Source organism: Myotis lucifugus, unplaced genomic scaffold (genome assembly GCF_000147115.1).
Source record: "Myotis lucifugus unplaced genomic scaffold, Myoluc2.0 scaffold_9, whole genome shotgun sequence".
Classification (NCBI taxonomy): domain Eukaryota; kingdom Metazoa; phylum Chordata; class Mammalia; order Chiroptera; family Vespertilionidae; genus Myotis; species Myotis lucifugus.
Window position 1 is genome coordinate 9,459,270 of NW_005871057.1, and position 18,987 is coordinate 9,478,256.

Sequence of the window (18,987 nt, forward strand, 5' to 3'; positions counted from 1 at the left end):
TTGAGCGACCTGGCGGAATGCTTGCTTCGTCACTGCGCCCGGCTCAGGCCGGCCCCCCAGAGCCAGAGGGGACATGGACAGGGACAGGGGGGCTGGCCCACAGCCTCCGTGGACAAGTGCAGGCCCAGAGAGGAAATGGTGGGCCCACCTCCCACAGAAGCAGTGCGGCTCCCTCCTGCCTCCCACGGAATCTGTGCAGGCCCCTCCCAGCTCCCACGGAAATAGCATGGATCCCGGCGGCATGCTGCGGTTCCCACCGGCTCTCATGGAAGCAGTGGGCGGCCTACTGTACACAATATCGTGCGATGGGCTACTAGTATATATATATATAATGTTACCACATACAAACATGTTGACTTCACTTCAACACAGGAGATAAAATTGAATCTATCGCTAAGTGAAATAAGTCACACTTTGAAAAGGTTATATACTGTATGTTTCTTGTGGACATCTGGAAAAAGGCAAATTGCAGAGAGTGAATAGATTAGTGATTGATAGAAGCTTTGAGGATAAAAAGAAGGATCAATATGTAGAACACGGGACATTTAGGGCAGTGAAACTGCATAATACTGTAATGACAGACATATTACATTATGCATTTGACAAAATCCATAGAACTGTAAAATACAAAAAGTGTAACCTAATGCAAACTATGGTTTAATATATTGATACACATATATTATTGCAGTTTATAATATCTGTGCATCAATATTGGTTCATCAATTGGAACAAGTGATGCAAGATATTGTTTGGTTCACAGGAAAAGCTCTGTTTGGTGCAGGATGGAGGATAAGGAGAACTCTCTGTAGGTTCCGCTTAACTTTTATGTAAAACTAAATCTGCTCTAAAAAATAAAGTTTATTATTTAAAAAATCTTTAGAATGAAAAATATATTTGTAATGTACATATCTAACAAAGAACTAATACTGTAAAAACTCCTACAAATTAATAAGAGAAGTATAAGCAATTCAGTTTAAAATAAGGAAGTGTGAAATGGTACTTCAAATGGCCAATCAATATGAAGAAGATACTAGAATTCATTATCTAGTCAATCAAATGTAAATCATGAAGAGGTGTCACTTTATATCTTCAGAATAGCTAAAATTAAAAACCTGACAATTCCTAGTAAAGATATAGAGTAACTGTCACTCTCATACTTGTTGGTATGTTTGAACACTGTCATCATCTACTGAAATTGAATGCAATTATCCTATTATCCAGAATTTACATACCCGCATATATAACCAAAATGAGTGAGTACAAACATGTACCAAAAGAAATCTGCAAGAATATATATATCAACATTATTTTTAATAGTTTAAAACTGGAATCAACTCAAGTGTCCCTCTACAATAGAATTCATATATAAAATTGAGTATAATCACAAGATGGTATACTTTATGCACTAATGAAGAGTAAACAAACCACTTCCTGCATGTGTATATAAACTTTATAAAATTTTTACTTAGAAACAAAACAAATTAAGATCAGATTGTTCTTTTGCTCAAAACTTTCCAATAAAATATCAATTCATTTCAATTCCTTACAAGGCCCCACAGGACACAGCTTGAGACTTCCTGTCCCTCTTTATCCTTTAGCACAATCTATTCCAGCCACCAATGTTTCAATTGCTATTCTTGTAACACAGCACACTACTGTCTCAGAGCCCTAGTATTTAATGTTCCTTTTTTTGAATGTTCTTCCTTGTTTATTTCAAGCTTCTACTTACATATTACCAACTCATAGTGGACTTGCTTAACAATTCAATTTAAAATAGTCTCCCACTCTAAATTTATATCTCCTTATTTGTTTAATTTATTCATAATTCTTACTATGTCTTGGTATATTTTATATCATTTTGTTCACTGTTATACCCCCAGCTTCCTGAAGAGTGAGCGGTATATATTTGGCCTTCAATAAATATAAACTAAATAAGTAAATGAGTTAATTAATCAATTAAGGCAACTTAAATTGTGTTTGCTCTCACTTCCAAACTGTGGGTTAGTAAAAACAAATGATAAAATAATGATAAAAAGGAAATTAAACAATGATGAAAATACTAATTATATAGGCAATGCATGCAGTGCTTGCTATAATGATTATTTTATTAAATTATATTATATTATTAAAATATAATAACTTAATTTTCACAACAATCCTAAGAGTGGTGAAAATCTGTCCCTGTTTTGTTGTAAGAATACTGAAGCATAAGAATGGTGGACTCCTTTCACAAGGCTATTAAGTGGAGAAGCCAGTATACATTAATCATCAGCATGCATTGATTTATCCTATGGTAAGGAGTGTAAATTCATAGAACAGTACCTACATAGGGAAATAATCTGATTTTCAATGTCTTATCTGTACATACATGGTGACACAGAAGAGTGGATAGCATACTCCCAACCAATTTAATACACGGCTGCCTCAGCCTCAACATTCTCATTATGGGTCATGTATCTGCTACTGATAATGCTTGACTAGAAATGGGGATTATGTCAAATCCTTAAAAAAATTAAATCTGGGTTCCTCTCAAAGAATATTTATGCCTCCATGGCTATTGTTAATTGCCTGGAGAAAAAGAAAATCTTGTCAGATGTTTGCCTTCTCCTGATGCAAATAGATACAGGTCATAAAAATGTATGTAAAATAGTTTGTAGGCACTAGAGCTTTCCTCACACCAATTACTTTTGTCAACACAGATGTTAAAGCCCCAACACCTTACCACGGACACTCCATAGACCAGGCTGAATTCAATGTCCAATTTTCACATGTGATCAGCATATGCCAATTCAAGTAAGAAGAATTCTCAGGCAAACCTGAAATTTTATTTTTACATAAACCAGAGCCATTTTACATAAACAAATGCCATGTTTCCTGGATCACCACTACTCTTTCCCTGAATAATATATTTCTCTCCAGTAAAGATCTATATAGCGATCTAAAAACATAAACTAAAAGATATTAACTTATTAAGAATACCTCATAAATTGTGTAGATACTGAAGTTAATGCATTTAATAATTTTAAGAAAAGTGGGTGAAGGTCTTTGTCTTAATTATAATATAGGTTTATATAAATGTACTAGAGGCCTGGTACATGAAAATTCATGCACTGGAGGGGGGGTTCCTCAGCCTAGCCTGCCCCCTCTCACAGTTCAGGAGACCTCAGGGATGGGAGGAAACCCGGTGATCAGGGGAAGGTGATGCCCCACACAATTCTGCTGCTGGCAGTGCAAGCCTCTGCCAGCCCTGGGTGGCTGGGCAGCCACCATCCAAGGCTAGCCTGTGCCTCGAACCAATCCTGGGCGGCTGGGGGACTGAGGGGACTGGGAGACTCCAGAGGCAGGCTCCACGGCAGGGCTGAGGGGAGTGGGCACTGCAATCTTGTGGCTGTGGGCACCGCCATCTTTGAAGGTGGGGCAGCAATTAGCATATTCCCTCCTTATTGGCTGTGGGAGCCACCATATTTGTGACAGAGTGAGGGTCAATTAGCATATTCCCTCTTTATTAGATAGGATAGGAATAGAGATATCACTGGATTATGCAAGAAATTAGAGGAAGACAAAGGGCGCATGCAGGAGGCAACAAATAGATGTGTTTCTCTCACATGGATGTTTCTCTCTGACTTTCCCTCTCTCTTCCATTCTCCCTAAAAATCAATGGAAAAATATCCTCAGGTGAGGATTAACAACAACAACAACAAAAAATACATAGACATGATTTAGGCTAAATCAGTCTGAAGTCTTTTCAGACTCAGGCCCCTTCCAATTTCATCTTTTATTACCCTTAGGGAGAAACCCTTGTACAAACGATTCAAGGTGGGGCTTCGAGCATGAATCCAGATTTCAAGCAAAGGAAGGCAGAAAAATTAAAAATAAAATGTCATGTCATCATATCACTTCCTGCCAATGACATATCCCGGATACTTGATCAATCACATACCTCTGGACACTGTCTAGAAATTAGTCACACAGTTATACCTAACTTTGAAGAAACTTGATAAATGAAACCTGAAATCTTGATAGCCACATATATAGCAAAAAATCAGAAAATTATCATAGAAGAAAAAGGACAAACAAATGGTGCAGAATAACATCATCTGTCACAGTTGCTATGATGTAATACAGTTAGAGTCAATTTTTTAAATCACACCTTGAATGGAGTCAGTCTTCCTGTGAAGATGAGGGTACTGGATACTAGATACAAATAGAAAATGACCATACAGGAATATAGGTAAATTGCAGTTTTGCTATTTTTTAAAGAGTATACAAATATTGGTGTTTTAAAAAACAACAAGGAATTATTGGCAGAGATTGAGAATGTCTGAAAGGTAATCTGATTGAAGTAAAGAATATATTGTGAAACTCAGACCAGGATCATTGGTAATTAATTTTAAAAATTAGAGCATTTTATAAAAATCTCTTGGCAAGGAGAAGTAGATATTACTACAAACACTCTCACACCAATTACTTATTGAAGATAAGAAGACATTTATCATGGAAATTCTATTTTTCATCTGAAGTTTATTACATACAACTTTATTAGGCTGCAGGTAATAGTCCAACATTCAGTGGCTAACCACATAGATTTATGCATTTCTTGTGTATCACGAAGTCCAGAATTAGGTAATCTAATGAACCTAAGATGTCATTAATATTTAGACAACTTTTATTTTAGTTCAGTTGTCTTTAACCTGCAGCTTTCAACTTCCTGGTTGAATGAAAGTTGGTTCTTGATTTCTCAAGCATGACATTTGAGTTAGATGAAAGCAGAAAGAAGAGCATAGCTAAGAAAAAAAGGAAAAGCTTCCTTATTTATATTTTAAGTTATTCTCTTAAAATGGGTCAGTTAATTTGTCGTTGATCAGAACAATGTAATATAGACACCCAGCAAAAAATAAACTTGAGAGACTGGAAATTAGAGAAAGACAAAGGAAAATGAGGCTGAGATGTCACATGGCTGATATACATTGTCACATTACAAATATACTTTTAAAGTTACTCTTATAGTGAAATAAAGAAACTTATTTACAATGAAATATTTTTGTTTTTATAAAATACTAAGATTAAAAAATCTCTCTAGGTTTTGACAGAAAAAAAGAAGAAAAAAAACTCCAGTAAACCTCCTCTGACAAATATAGTAAAGATTCTGCTACTTAGATTAGGGTTAGCCTATTATTGTTCAGTTAATATCCACTTTCCTACACCATGCCACACACACACATACATTTCCATGGAAAGAGTGTTTCTCAGACCATAAACATGGAGCTTTGTCACATGAACTTTTTTTTTTTACTTTATGATTGCTAAAGTATACTTTGATGTGCTTTTGAATTGAAGTTTGGACATTTGATTTGCTTTTCCCAATGGGAATCTAGTGGATGAGAAGTGACCTTAGGCTTGAAATGAGATGAGCAGTTAGTCTTGTTCTATAGCAGTGATGGCAAACCTTTTGAGCTCGGCATGTCAGCATTTTGAAAAACCCTAACTTAACTCTGGTGCCGTGTTCACATCTAGAAATTTTTTGATATTTGCAACCATAGTAAAACAAACAAAGACTTATATTTTTGATATTAATTTTATATATTTAAATGCCATTTAACAAAGAAAAATCAACCAAAAAAAATGAGTTCGCATGTCACCTCTGACACGCGTGTCATAGGTTCGCCATCACTGTTCTATAGTGTCCTGTCATTTACAATTGAAAGAGTATTTATTGTTTGTTACTTGTCCAAATAAGATCAGAGGCAGAGAAAGCAGACCTTTGTCCATTGTTTAGTGCCAAGCCCAGCCAAATCTTGGCTAGGTAAATCAGATCCCAACTCACAAATGAGTGAGCAAAAATAAATGTTTATGTTTGAGAGTCATGAAAATTTTTAGGTCGGGGGCTTTGCAGCATTATTTTGACAATAAACGATTGATTCTTGTTGGAAAAAACAATGCTCCTTGAAAATTAGGTTAGTTGCCTGGGAATGCCAAACTTTGTATATATTTCTCATATAATGCTCTCTGTGCTAGTGATTCATGTTTACTGTTACTTTTCTTAACAGAATATTAACTTGCAGAGGCCAATTCAAGTGATGTAATGAATATCCATGCCACCCAATCTTTAATAATTCCTTAAGATTATCATACTTATAAAATAAAGCTCATAAAACCAAGACATAAAATAGCAACTATTTACAAATGATGAGATAGCCATTTGAATGTATCTAGATTTCAAAGATGGCATGTAGCAACAAGTAGTGACCACTGTTTTAATATAATATGATTTAAATTCATGCTACATATAAAGGAAATAGTAGGTCTTATTCAAGGAAGACACGCAGAGGATCTGCCCAGAATAACTTCTTCTTGTCAAGAAATAAGAATAGTCTGATATTTTTCTGTACTTGTTAGCTATCATGTTTGCCTGTCGGTTCCATGGATGTTGGCAGAAAGCCTAGGACAACTGGGTCAGTGTGTTATTGTCATTAGGATATAGATTCATAGAGCTGAATAGAATCCAGATATAAAGATATTCATGACTCGGGCCGAGGCGGCGAGCGGCGGACCAGCAACTCCGGAGGGCAGGGGGCTGTCCGGCCCCCTCTGTGCCCCCCCAGCCCTGCCTGAGTGGACTCGAGGGCCGGCCGCTGTCCACTCCCCAGGCCCACTCTGCCCTCTGGCCCCAGCCATGGCGCCCCTGCTGGCCCTGTTCCTGGTGGCCCTGGTGGGCCTGCCTCTGGCCCAGGCCCTGGACTGCCACGTGTGTGCCTACAACGGGGAGAACTGCTTCAACCCCATGCGCTGCCCGTCCATGGTCACCTACTGCATGACCACGCGCACCTACTTCACCCCGACCAAGATGAAGGTGAGCAAGTCGTGCGTGCCCAGCTGCTTCGAGACCGTGTACGATGGCTACTCCAAGCACGCCTCCACCACCGTCTGCTGCCAGTACGACCTCTGCAACGGCGCCGGCCTCGCCGCCGCGGGGACCCCGGCCCTGGTCCCGGTGCTCCTGGCTGCCCTCTGGGGTCTGCTCTGAACCCCTGCCTGCCCCTCCCCGAGGAGCCATCAAGGACGAAGCTCAGAGAGGCACACGCCACCCGCTCACCTTGCCCCTTGCCGCTCCCCGACCCCCAGCCACGCTCAGGACTGTCTGCGAGGCCCCGGGCCTCCGAGCTCCTGAGCTCCCCCCCACCTTTGGGCCTCGCTCCCGGGCCACGGCCTGTCCATGTCAAAAGGCGGGTGCGGGCCTGGCCCTCTGGAGGCGTCTGGCCGGGTGGGAGAGCTCGGCCCTCCGTCCCAGGATGGGGCGCCCAGCCTGCGAGCTGTTTATGGGGGCCTCGGTGGGCCCCCCTTCCTCGCAGCCCTGGAGCGAGGGCCCTTGGAGGAGCGCCTCGGTCCCCAGCTGTCCAGGGAGGGTGTCAGCTTGGGGTCAGTCAGGACGAGGGCTCAAGGTCTGGGGTTGGGGGATTACTCAGTGCTGCTCTCGCTATTGTAACGCCTAGCACAGTGTCTGCAGACGCAGCTGTAACGGGGGAGCTTGCCGGGAACCACGGGGTACGCTCAGCCACCTGCGAATGGGAAACCCGCCCGGAACTGACCAAATAGTGGGCCCAGGCGCTGGCCAAGCCTTTCCGGGAGAGGGGGCTAGATGAGCCCACCTCCTTCCCTTGTAAGTAAATAAAGCTCCCAGACAACCAGAAAAAAAAAAAAGATATTCATATAAAATAAATTTATTTTCATTCAATGGGCTGAGTAATAAGAACGAGTAGTGGTTTGTTGTTGTTATTGTTTGTTTGTTTTTTAAAATATTGCACCAGAACAACTGAATAAATATATGGAGAAAACAAATGAACTTAGAGTGGTGTTGGTGCAGATGGCAAAGACCACCAAATAGCTTCTCCTTCATAAAAACAATAATACTGAAAAAATATTTCCTTAGAAGTTTAAAAACAAACCAGATTCTTGGAGTGTTTACTCAAGGAAAATAGCATAATATTGGTAAGAAAGAGGAGCTCTATGACATTTTAATTTTTTATGTTTTCATCTCCATCTTTCCAGCTCCATAGTAGCATAAAAACCAGGAGTCGTACATTCAGAGCAGCTGTGAAAACAAGCAGGCTGGCAGTCGCTGGAGGAACATAAAGGGTTTAATGTTTCCAAAAACCAAATTTCTAAAGAATTATCATTAGCAGAAAGTGCAATCAAGAAATAAAGGCTAAGCCAGAGTTGTCAACTGCCTGATTGAGTATTGAAGGCATGCACCAAATTGTAAAGGTGGAAGGAACTACTAGTTTAAGGCATTTAGAGGAACCTTCTCTAATTATTAGGTGACCACTTTGCTAACTGAGCAGAGAATTGTACAGACATACATGACTAAAAAATATAGACTTAACAAACTTAGTTCAACTAAGTCACTATAAGCAGCAGCAAAAACAAAAATATCAATGATAACAAAATCTTGGGAGAAGAAATTTAATTTCCACATTATATTATTTTAAAAATCCAGTTTTCAATAAAATCTTATGAGATATGCAAAGAAAGAGGAAATTATGGCACATACACATGAAAAATAAGTCAACAGAAACTATCCCTGAGGAAAACAGACGTTAGACATACTATAAAAGTTTTTACAGAAGCTATTTTAAATTAGTTCAAATCACTAAAGGAAATGATGTATAAAGTGCTAAAAGAAAGTATGTGAGTAATACCTCAACAAATTGCAATACTTCCAAAAAAGATTTTTTTAAATCTCACCAAATTAAAAAAAAATTAATATAGAGATAAAATTATTAAAAAGTCTCAAATAAGAAGTGTGAAGTTTAAAAATATAACAAGAATTTAAAAAATAATTCTAGAAGGGCTCAAGCATATATTTAAAAAGTCAGAAAAAAAATCAGTGAACTGGAAGGTAAATTATGCAACCACATTCCTTTTCCTTATAATTCCTTTCCTGTATAATTCTATAGATAACTCTTTCCCATATAATCCATCTTCATGGATTCCAGATATTAGGAAGTGAGCATCTTTAATGCTCACTATTCTACCTATCACATTTTATAAGATTAAAATCTTAGATTTCATCATAAACCAAAAACAACCAGAAAGCAGTACAATAATATATTCAACGCACTGAAAGATACTGCAGTGAACCAAGAATTCTACTTCTGCAAAACTATCTTTCAAATGTGTCAGAAAAAATTAAACATTTAAAAGTGAAATAAAAACAGAATACATTGCTAGCAGACCTGCACTACAAAATGTTTAAAGGAAGTCTTTCTGGAAGAAATAGACAAATTTAAACATTTGTCTTCTGTTTCTTTCTAGGTAATTATACCAAATAAGAATACACAGTATTAAAATGTAATTTCTCTTTAGTTTAGAAAGTTTGTTGCAAATATAATTAGTTTATAGTGCATCCTGTGGTTATTAAATTGTTTTTCATTTTGCTAATGACTGGTAGAAATTAAATTTCATCAATAATTTAAACTCATACAAAAATTAAAACACAAGCATTACTGTGGGAATTACAAGTTTGTCATTTTTAGAAAAATAGAATAATAAATCATCCACTCCTGGTATCTAAGTTATTATCAATGGTTTAAGACTGGTCCTTCTTCAGCTTTTTTATTCATCTATTTATTTTCCTTTCACTACTCCTTTAACTCTTTACTGGCTTGTGAATCTGATAACCAGCTTTTGACAGCTGATAATGGAAGCTATCACGTCAAAGCAATGTGGTAACACTTTCCACCCGTTTAATAGGGACAAACAGATGGGGTGTTAGGGTAGCAAACAAATTGTTTTCCTTGTCCTCCTCCTTTGGTAGGCTAGCCTTGATAGTGATCCGAAGGGACAGTGCATTAAATATACCAACTTGCACTTAGCTCCATAAAATACCTTATTCAATTCTAGATATGTGCCTGCTGAGAAATGTCTCCCCCCACCCCCATGAAGTTTGTGTGCAGTTGAATAAAGTCTACTTTGGGAATAAATGCCATTGTTATTTCTGCATAGAAAACAATCTTCTATACCTGAAGACCATACCTTTATTAGAGAAATGAGTGAGCACCAGTTTAAACAGCATCCTTCTTTCCCTCCAGGAACATTGTATGTAATGTTGTACTCTTTGGCAATTAGTCCCTTGCCTATCTAATCCATATTTCCAGACACTCAGACAGACTTGTTCCAATATCTGGTAAAATTATCTTCCTTTATGAGAAGAATTAAAGACTATGAGCCAATGATTTATCACCTCAGTATCAAATCAGCTGCACTGCCAAACTTTCTCTTAAATGACACTTCAGTCTTAATTCCAATTATTTGTATTGTTGTCTGTGATCATGCCAACACCTTGCCTTTTAGGTCCAGCAACTTGGTCCTTTTCGTATGTTTCTAAGGTAAACACTTCCAAATAGATGATTGTGTTAGTTTTTATCTTTGTATGTGATGTCTAGCATTGTTTTTGGAACATCCAATTTTAAAGTTGCCATTGAAATTCATCCTTTCCTTTAGAACTGGCCATTGCTGTGCTACTTCCATTATTTCTCATAACTAGAGACCTGTCCTTAAACCTAAGGCCTTCTAATCCCTGGTATTAGCAACCAACTCTCACTTGTATCTAATAATTTAGATTTCTCTGTAGGGTTCTATTTTTCTCCATTTTAATTCAAAAGTTAAACTGAATAAGTATTTCAGCATCTCCTAGGAAGATAGCTTCTCACAAGCCTTTGGATCTGCTTAGCCTCTTATTTCTGTCCACTCTTGCCATTGTAATTAGCTAGTTATTAATGACTAGAGGCCCAGTGCACAAAAATTTGTGAACTCGAGGAGGTCCCTCAGCCCGGCCTGTGCCCTCTCGCAGTCTGGGACCTCTTAGGGAATGACCACCTGCTGGCTTAGGCCTGCTTGCCAGGGGATTGGGTCTAAGCTGGCAGTCAGACATCCCTCTGGCAGCCTGGGAGCCCTCGAGGGATGTCCACTTGCCAGCGGAGAGCAGAACTAAGCTGCAGTCGGACATCCTTAGCGCTGCTGAGGAGGCAGGAGAGGCTCCCACCACCACTGCTGTACTGGCAGCCAGAAGCCTGGCTTGTGGCTGAGCAGAGCTCCCCCTGTGGGAGCGCACTGACCACCAGGGGGCAGCTCCTACATTGAGCATCTGCCCCCTGGTGGTCAGTGTGTGTCATAGTGACCAGTCATTCCCAGTCGCTCTGCTGTTAGGGTCAATTTGCATATTACTCTTTTATTATATAGGATAGAGATCTGGTGCATGGGTGGGGGCTGGCTGATTTGCCCTGTAGGGTGTCCTGTATCAGGGTGGGGGTCCCGCTGGGATGCCTGACCAGCCTGGGTGAGGGGCTGAGGGCCGTTTTCAGACTGGCCACACCCCCTTCAGGGCAGGGGTCCCTGTTGGGGTGCCTGGCCAGCCTGGGTGAGGGGCTGATGGCTGTGTTCAGGCTGGCCAAGCCCCCAGCGAGGACCCTCACCCCATGAGGGTATGGCCAGCCTGGGTGAGGGGCTGATGGCTCTTTGCAGGCTGGCCACAGCCCCCAGCCACCCAAGCTCCCAATGGAGGCTGGCTGGAAGCAGGTATCTGGGATTTATTTAGCTTCTATAATTGAAACTTTGTTGCCTTTTGTGGAAGCCACTGTCGGCCAGGTTAGGCAGGAAGCTTGGCTTCCTCCATCGCCAGGGCAACCAAGCCTCCTGCTTGCTCCAGCTTCGTGGCTTCCGACCGCCATCTTGGTTGGGTTAATTTGCATATAGTCGCTCTGATTGGCTGGTGGGCATGGCTTGGGTGTAGTGAAGGTAGCAATTAGCATCTTTGTCTTTTATTAATGTAGATAGGAAATGAGCAAAGGGCATAGATAGGTATGTCATTTGGGCAGATTCACCTGGAAGATGCAACTTTGCACTCCCCAGGGAACCACCCACCTATTCCCTGTAAAACAATGGGGTTAAACAAAGAGAAGATAGATGGCCATAACAGGTTTGGCTCAGTGGATAGAGTGTCGACCTGCAGACTGAAAGGTCCCAGGTTCAGTTCTGGTCAAGGGCATGTACCTTGGTTGCAGGCACATCCCCAGTGTGGGGTGTGCAGGAGGCAGCCTGTCGTTTCTCTCTCATCGATGTTTCTAGCTCTCTGTCCCTCTCCCTTCCTCTCTGTAAAAAATCAATAAAATATATTTAAAAAAAGAGAAGATAGATGCATGCCCAGTAAAGTTGGGGTGATGCAAGGAAGATACTTTCCTGTCAATCACACCTAGGAACAGCTATCATTGGCCAGAATTAGCACACAAAAATTAGGGAATACGTAATCCCCCAAATGAAGGAATTCTCTCTCTTATTGCACTTGGTTCTTGGCTGTGGGGCTCTTTGGTTTTGTTCCTTCCCATGTTTCCTCCAAACCATGTGGCCCTGCAGCCTCCACATGCAATGGACTAGTAGACTTCAGTGGGAAACACAAGCTAAGCTAGCCTGGTGCTGGACTAGACATTGCTTTAATATGGATAGAAAACTCTGGACAGCGGCTCTGATTTTAGCTCTACTGAAGCCCCAGCTACACATCTGACTGGACTAAGGGAAATGGGACTTGGAAACCCAGAAGTGTAATTCCGTGGAAATAAAGCATTCTACTGCACCACATCCTCCCGTGGGAGTTTCTGAAAACCCCTTTTCTTGGGATATCAAAAGACTTCTACTCCCACTAGCAACTGGGGGAGATGACGCCCCCTCCCCTACTTTCACATCATCTCTGCCCCAGTAGATATGCCGTTGACCAAGTTGTTATACAATTAATGATGAGCCTTTCCTTTCCTTTCTTTTCTCTCACTTTCCAGTGAGCCAGGGCAGCCCAGCCTAAGCTCTCCTATTTCATCCTCCTAAGTATATTTTTGCTGTGGTCAATAAATCCTTGCTTGCTTTTCTACACTTTGTCTCTTGATTGAAATTTTTCCCTCAAGAAGATAAGAACCAGGGTCTCTTCATCTCATCTCCCCAGTGGATAATACTTCTTCTACATCTGTGATATACCAAATAAATGTGTTCTTATAATTTGGATCTTTGCTCTGAATTCTTTCCTAGCCAGAACTCAAGTACTAAGGTTACTGAACCAGGGTCCAGTATGTTCCCACCAGTCAGATACCTGTTGCCCTTCCTGCCACCTACAACACTCTAAAAGAAAGTAGCATATGTACTCTTTGAGGGATAAGACCATGTTTAGTAATCATAATATGTAGCACCTAAAATGTGTTCTATAAATATTTCCTACACAAATAAAAACAGCCAGCTTCTATATATAATTAACACACGAGGATTTGTAAATGTTCAACCTTTTAAAGTCTGTTTGATGCCATTAAGGACAATAATAGAGCCCTCCATTATTTTCAGAAAGAAAGAGTGACCTTTCAAGAACCAAACTCATATTTAGATAAAAGAGCTGAGCATTAAAATTGAATTTTATATTGGTACTATATTAAATAGCTTATGCGACATTGGTTTTGTTTAAATGTGCATCATAAACTATGTCCTTCTATTGCAATTTTAAGGAATGGTGCCAGTTAGCATGTGATGTGTCCATCATTTTCCCCCCTTTTAAAGCTCCAAATTAGATTATTCAAATGCTCTCTCAAAGAGGTTACCCTTGGAAACCACTTTTAGGCTTCCTAGGGTACAGAATAGCCTGGCTGTTGATTGGTTTTAGCCTCAGGGAATATCACACCAATGCACTACAGTCTCCAATGACTACCAATTTACTTCCCAGTGTGATGCTAGGTATCACCTGTGGCCATTAATGCCATCTTTGGTAAAGGCTTCACTGTTTACTGATTGCCCTTTTCTTCATTCACAGTCAAGACAATGAAGACAACCAATTATAGGTTTAAAATTTAATTCAATCTTCTCAAGTTCGAGAATTTTACATTGAAGACACTTTTCTTTTAGACTTATACCAATTCAGTTATGAACTTAGAGAAATCAGGATGGAAGCTTTAAAAAAAAAAAAACAGGTTTCTCCCTTCCAGTAGCATAATAAAAAATGCTCTTTATTTTATTCATACCATTTCATCTTTTGTTCTGATTGCTTCTGAAATTGAATATTTAAGGTAATATTTTATTATTAATTTTAGTTTTACAGCTTATAGTGACAGTTCAAACTTTAAAATTAAGAAAAATATTAACTTTTCTGATAAATGTGAAATTCATAGTGCACTGGAATACTAGTTATAGAACTTAAACAACTAACTTTATAGACTGGTTAATGGATTATTCAACCTCATGGAATAATCTGATCAGCAAATGAAAAATTCAAATTGATTTTCTTAATATTTAAACTTCTATTTAAAAATACTAATAGCCCTAGCCGATTTTGCCCAGTGGATAGAACATTGGCCTATGGATCAAAGGATTCCAGGTTTGATTCTGGTCAAGGGCAGGTACCTTGGTTCCAGACTCCTCCCTAGCCCGGGCCCTGGTCAGGGCTTGTGCAGGAGGCAATGTTTATCTCATATTGATATTTCTCTCTGTCTTTCCCTCTCCCTTTTACTCTCTCTAAAAATCAATGGAAAAATATCCTCAGGTGAGGATTAAAAATATCCTATCTAATAAAAGAGTAATATGCAAATTAACCATCACTCCGTGACAAAGATGGCTGTGACCATAGTGGCTGGGTAGGACGCTGGAGGCGTCACTCTGGCAATGCGAGCCCAGCAGGCAAGGGGGTCCACAGGCAGCACCCAGCAGGGCCTGCTGGGCAGTCGCTGCGATGACCCGTGCGTAGGCAAGTGGGGCCAGCAGGCAGCACCCAGCAGGGCCTGCTTGCCCATCCCCTTGGTGTAGAGTAGGCAGGCCCTGCGAACCATGGGGAATGGGCCCAAGCCATCAGTAGCACATTCCCTGAGGGCATCCGAATTGGAGAGGGTGCAGGTCAGGCTGAGGGACCTCCCCACCTGCCCTCCCCTAGCCCGTGCACGAATTTTGTGCACCTGGCCTCTAGTAATAATACTAAAAATATATATAAAAATACTAATAATGTCTCTCTAGTTGGTTTGGTGCAGTGGATAGAGCATTGGCTGGTTAAGTGAAGTATCCTGGGATCCATTCTGGTCAAGGGCACAGACCTTGGTTGCAGACTCCATCCCCAGCCATGGTTGGGCACATGCTGGGGAGGCAACCAATAGATGTATCTCTCTCATGTCAATGTTTCTCACTCTCTGTCTCTCCCCCTCCCTTCCAGTCTCTCTAAAAATCAATGGAAAAACTATCCTTGGGTGAGGATTAACAAAAAAGTTTAAAATAATAATGTCAGTCAAGATACCATAGTTTTGTTGTTGTTGTTGTTGTTTTTGCATTTCTTAACTTTGAAATAGGATATTTTTTTAGCCATTAGAATAAGTGACCCAAGTTCCTATACTTAATATGAGGTTAAGGAAAAGAAGCTACAAACTAGATCTAGGGAAATGGAAGTTCAATAATTAGCAGTAATAATTGATTGCACATTTATTAGACAATCAGGAGATTCAGGCATAAAACTTAGTAAGTTGTAAGTAATCTGTCTACCAACATATTTGCAATTTTAAGAGCTCAGCTATTAAAATATTTATAAATGTAGGCAATAGAATGCTATAAGTTTAGTAACTAGACAGTAAGCATGTACTGATAAGACTGTATCATAAAGTCTGGCTGTCTCTGGACAGCTTTATCATGCTTTATATGAATGACATTTTATATATTTACATAAACAATTTAATGCTTGATCTTACCTCATTGCTCAAATAGTTATTAAATGTCTATACATTGCTTTTTCATTTTACTTCATATAGAGATTTACATAGAGTTAGCTTTGGCCAATCAGTTCCACCAAGTTGATAGATTAATAATGATAAAATATTGATAACTAGGAAGATTATTTACTATACTAGAGGCCTGGGGCACAAAATTCATGCGGGGGGTGGGGGGAGGGTGGGGAGGTCCCTCAGCCTAACCTGCACCAGCTCCAATTCGGGAGCCCTCTGGGCATGTGCTACTGATGGCTTGGGCCCACTCCCCATAGTTCTCTGCTCTCTGAGGGGCCTGCCTGCTCCACACCAAGGGGATGAGCAAGCAGGCCCTGCTGGGTGCTGCCTGCGGGTCTCGATTGCCTGCTCCCCGGTGGCCGCCACCATCACCCACCAGTCCCTGCTGGGTGCTGCGTGTGGCCCCCCCTTGCCTGCTTGGCTCATGTTGCCGGGGTGACATCGCCGGGATGACATTGCCAGCGTCCTGCCCTGCCACTATTAGTGCAGCCATCTTTGTTGTGGAGTGACGGTTAATTTGCACATTACTCTTTTATTAGATAGGATTCCAGGCACTCTGTAACATGCACTAATATTTAAGTTAAGCCTTTAACATGCACTATTTCATTATATGTTTATATCAACCATTTGAAATAGATATTATCACTATGTATTAGATAAAAATGTTGAATGTCAGCCTGGCCGGTGTGGCTCAGTGGTTGAGCATCCACCTATGAACCGGGAGGTCACTGGTTCGATTTCCAGTTGGAGCACATGCCCAGGTTGCAGGATCAATCCCTAGTTGTGGGGCGGCCTCATCATTGATGTTTCTATCTCCCTCTCCCTTCCTCTCTGAAATCAATAAAAAATATTCATATATTTTTTTAAAAAGTTGAAAGTCAGAGGTTCACATAATTTTTCCAAACTTATATAATCATGAAGGAACTATGTCAGAGTGTGAACACATCAGTTTGGATTCCAGAGCACCGGCACTTAACATTGTTCGCTAATGCTTATTTCTGTGAGGATACATGTTTATCTGCAAAGTGGTCTAGCATTTTCACAAACCATTGAATCTCAGGATTAGAGAAAAACTCGAACATGCCCCAGTCAAATGTCGAATTAACCTTCTCTGTAATGTCAGCACAGTTGTCACCCAACTCTGTTGCAAACAACTTTCCAATGAAGGACTCACTAGCTCAAAAGGCAGCCCATTCTGTGGAAAAACAGTTGTTTGTACTGTTTGAAAGTTATTTATCATAATGAACTTTTTGATCGACTGGTACCTGTCCCTAAAGAACTTTTCTAGCTGTACATTCTCTTAACATTCATTGAATACCTATAATAAAGTAGATAAACATTTTTTTAAATATATGATATCGCCTTTAAGCCTCACCCTAATTGTGGGTGGTGGATTTTATAATTTCATTTAAGAAAGCTAAGGGAAGTTGAATGGTTTGCTAATGGTTAGAGGACAAGTATGTTGGAGAGATCAGTTAGCACTTACGTGGTCTGACATCAATTCCATTTTGCCCTAGAGATCATGCTTACAAATTTATAATTTACTGAATTTCTATTCATAATAAATGCAATTATAACTGCCATTTATTTTCCACTTCTTCTTATTCTGTTATGTTTTAGTGTTAATTTTAGAAACTCAAATATTTTCCTTGTTCTACCCATATGGCTTTCTATTCAGCTTTGTGTTTGCAAATAGGTTAGGTCTCCCTGACTCCTAGATTGAAATATCACCATTCAAATAATTTCTTCAGTTAATTGATTTCCTTCCTTTTTTATCTTTTGAAGTAAAAGCCATATTGAGGGAATAACTGGGAAAAGATTTATGCAGAATAAACTCCATATATGATAGATTTACACTGAAATTAGAAGGACATTTGTAAAAACAAAGCTAACATCAAATAAAGAAATATTTTGAACACATAATTTAGAGGGGAAATATTTTCGGTCTAATTATTCATCATAGTAATTACATTACTTTGGAAACATCTTTAAATGCTTATTTAAACTAATATCATTTGCAATCATCTGTGTAATTTATTAATAAAATGAATGACCAATTTGATGTCAATAAAGGCAACATGCAACATTATAGAAGTTTAACAAATATTAATTTTAACTGTTTTTTTGTAATTCTTAACTATGACGTAGTTTAGCTAAAGGGATTGTATTTGTTCAAAATTTCCTTTTCAAATTCTTCCTTCAGAAAATGGTAATGCAATTCATGTCTGATTTTCAGCAGAAGCATCAACACATTATATGTTTTTAAAATCCTTTGTTCACTACCTATACGTATAGATTTCATATAATAAAATGTAACAGCTGATTCACTGAGCTTCTCCAGCCTCATATTGCCACGCCAACAAATTGCAAGTAATTGTTAGATTCAAGTCATGTAATTAGACGGCATAACATTGAAATACTTTTTGTCAGCTTGCCAAAAAGAGAATTTTAGTATGATACACCATAAAAATCCTCCTTCAACAGGCCTTTTAATGATGATAAATAAAGAACATGTGCAAACCCAAGGAATTAATCGTTTTTGAAGAATTCTACTAAAATCTCTATTAAAGCACCAGGAAATGCAAATAATACATAAATTATTCCTTTGTGAATTCAAATTTGGGATTAGCACATTTTTTTCTTATCAGTGAGAACACTTAGTTTCATTAGTAATTAACTGCTTTCCCTTAAGCCTTTATTTAAGTAAAAGTTTAGATTAAAAAAAAGATGTGTAAAATAAAATCATATTAAATATGTTAAAAAATATATATAAAGTTACTTTAGATATTTCCATTGAGTGATTTTTGTTTATTTGTTTGTTTTTGTTTGTTTTTAGTATTTTCTTAATCTTCTTGGGCTTTTCCTTTAGTAAATACCTATGAGGTCATATTCTTAATAAAAAAGGGAATTTATTTATGTACAATTACAATTAAATATTTGAACACTAAAACACAATAATGAGTACAATGCTCTTAAAGTGAAGAGAATCTATGATTACATTCAAAAACCGTGTTAATTACACATAATCTCATGAAAATGACTGCATCTACTTTTTGCTGACCTATGATTTATTTACCATGTTAGGAATAATCCTTTCATAATCTCAATGTTGCCTTTTCATTGAGGAAACTATTAGGCAATGAAAAAGTAAACACACATTTCTGTATACTACAACAGACATCGCTATTCATTATATACCTAATATGAATTT

At 39.1% G+C, this 18,987-nt stretch overlaps 2 protein-coding genes across 2 annotated transcripts in view; one reads left to right on the top strand and one right to left on the bottom strand.

The window, feature by feature from the left end:
• MGAT4C (MGAT4 family member C) overlaps positions 1-18,987 on the bottom strand; it is a 724,941-nt gene that overhangs the window by 460,060 nt on the left and 245,894 nt on the right. The gene's annotated exons all lie outside the window — the stretch shown is intronic.
• Positions 6,545-7,698, top strand: LOC102440028 (ly-6/neurotoxin-like protein 1). The gene has a single exon (XM_006083991.3). The coding sequence runs from the start codon at positions 6,674-6,676 to the stop codon at positions 7,022-7,024; it is 351 nt and encodes a 116-aa protein (XP_006084053.1). The 5' UTR covers positions 6,545-6,673; the 3' UTR covers positions 7,025-7,698.

Excerpts from the sequence above, each read along its gene's own strand:
- LOC102440028 (XM_006083991.3), top strand. The coding sequence starts at position 6,674 with ATGGCGCCCCTGCTGGCCCTGTTCCTGGTGGCCCTGGTGGGCCTGCCT.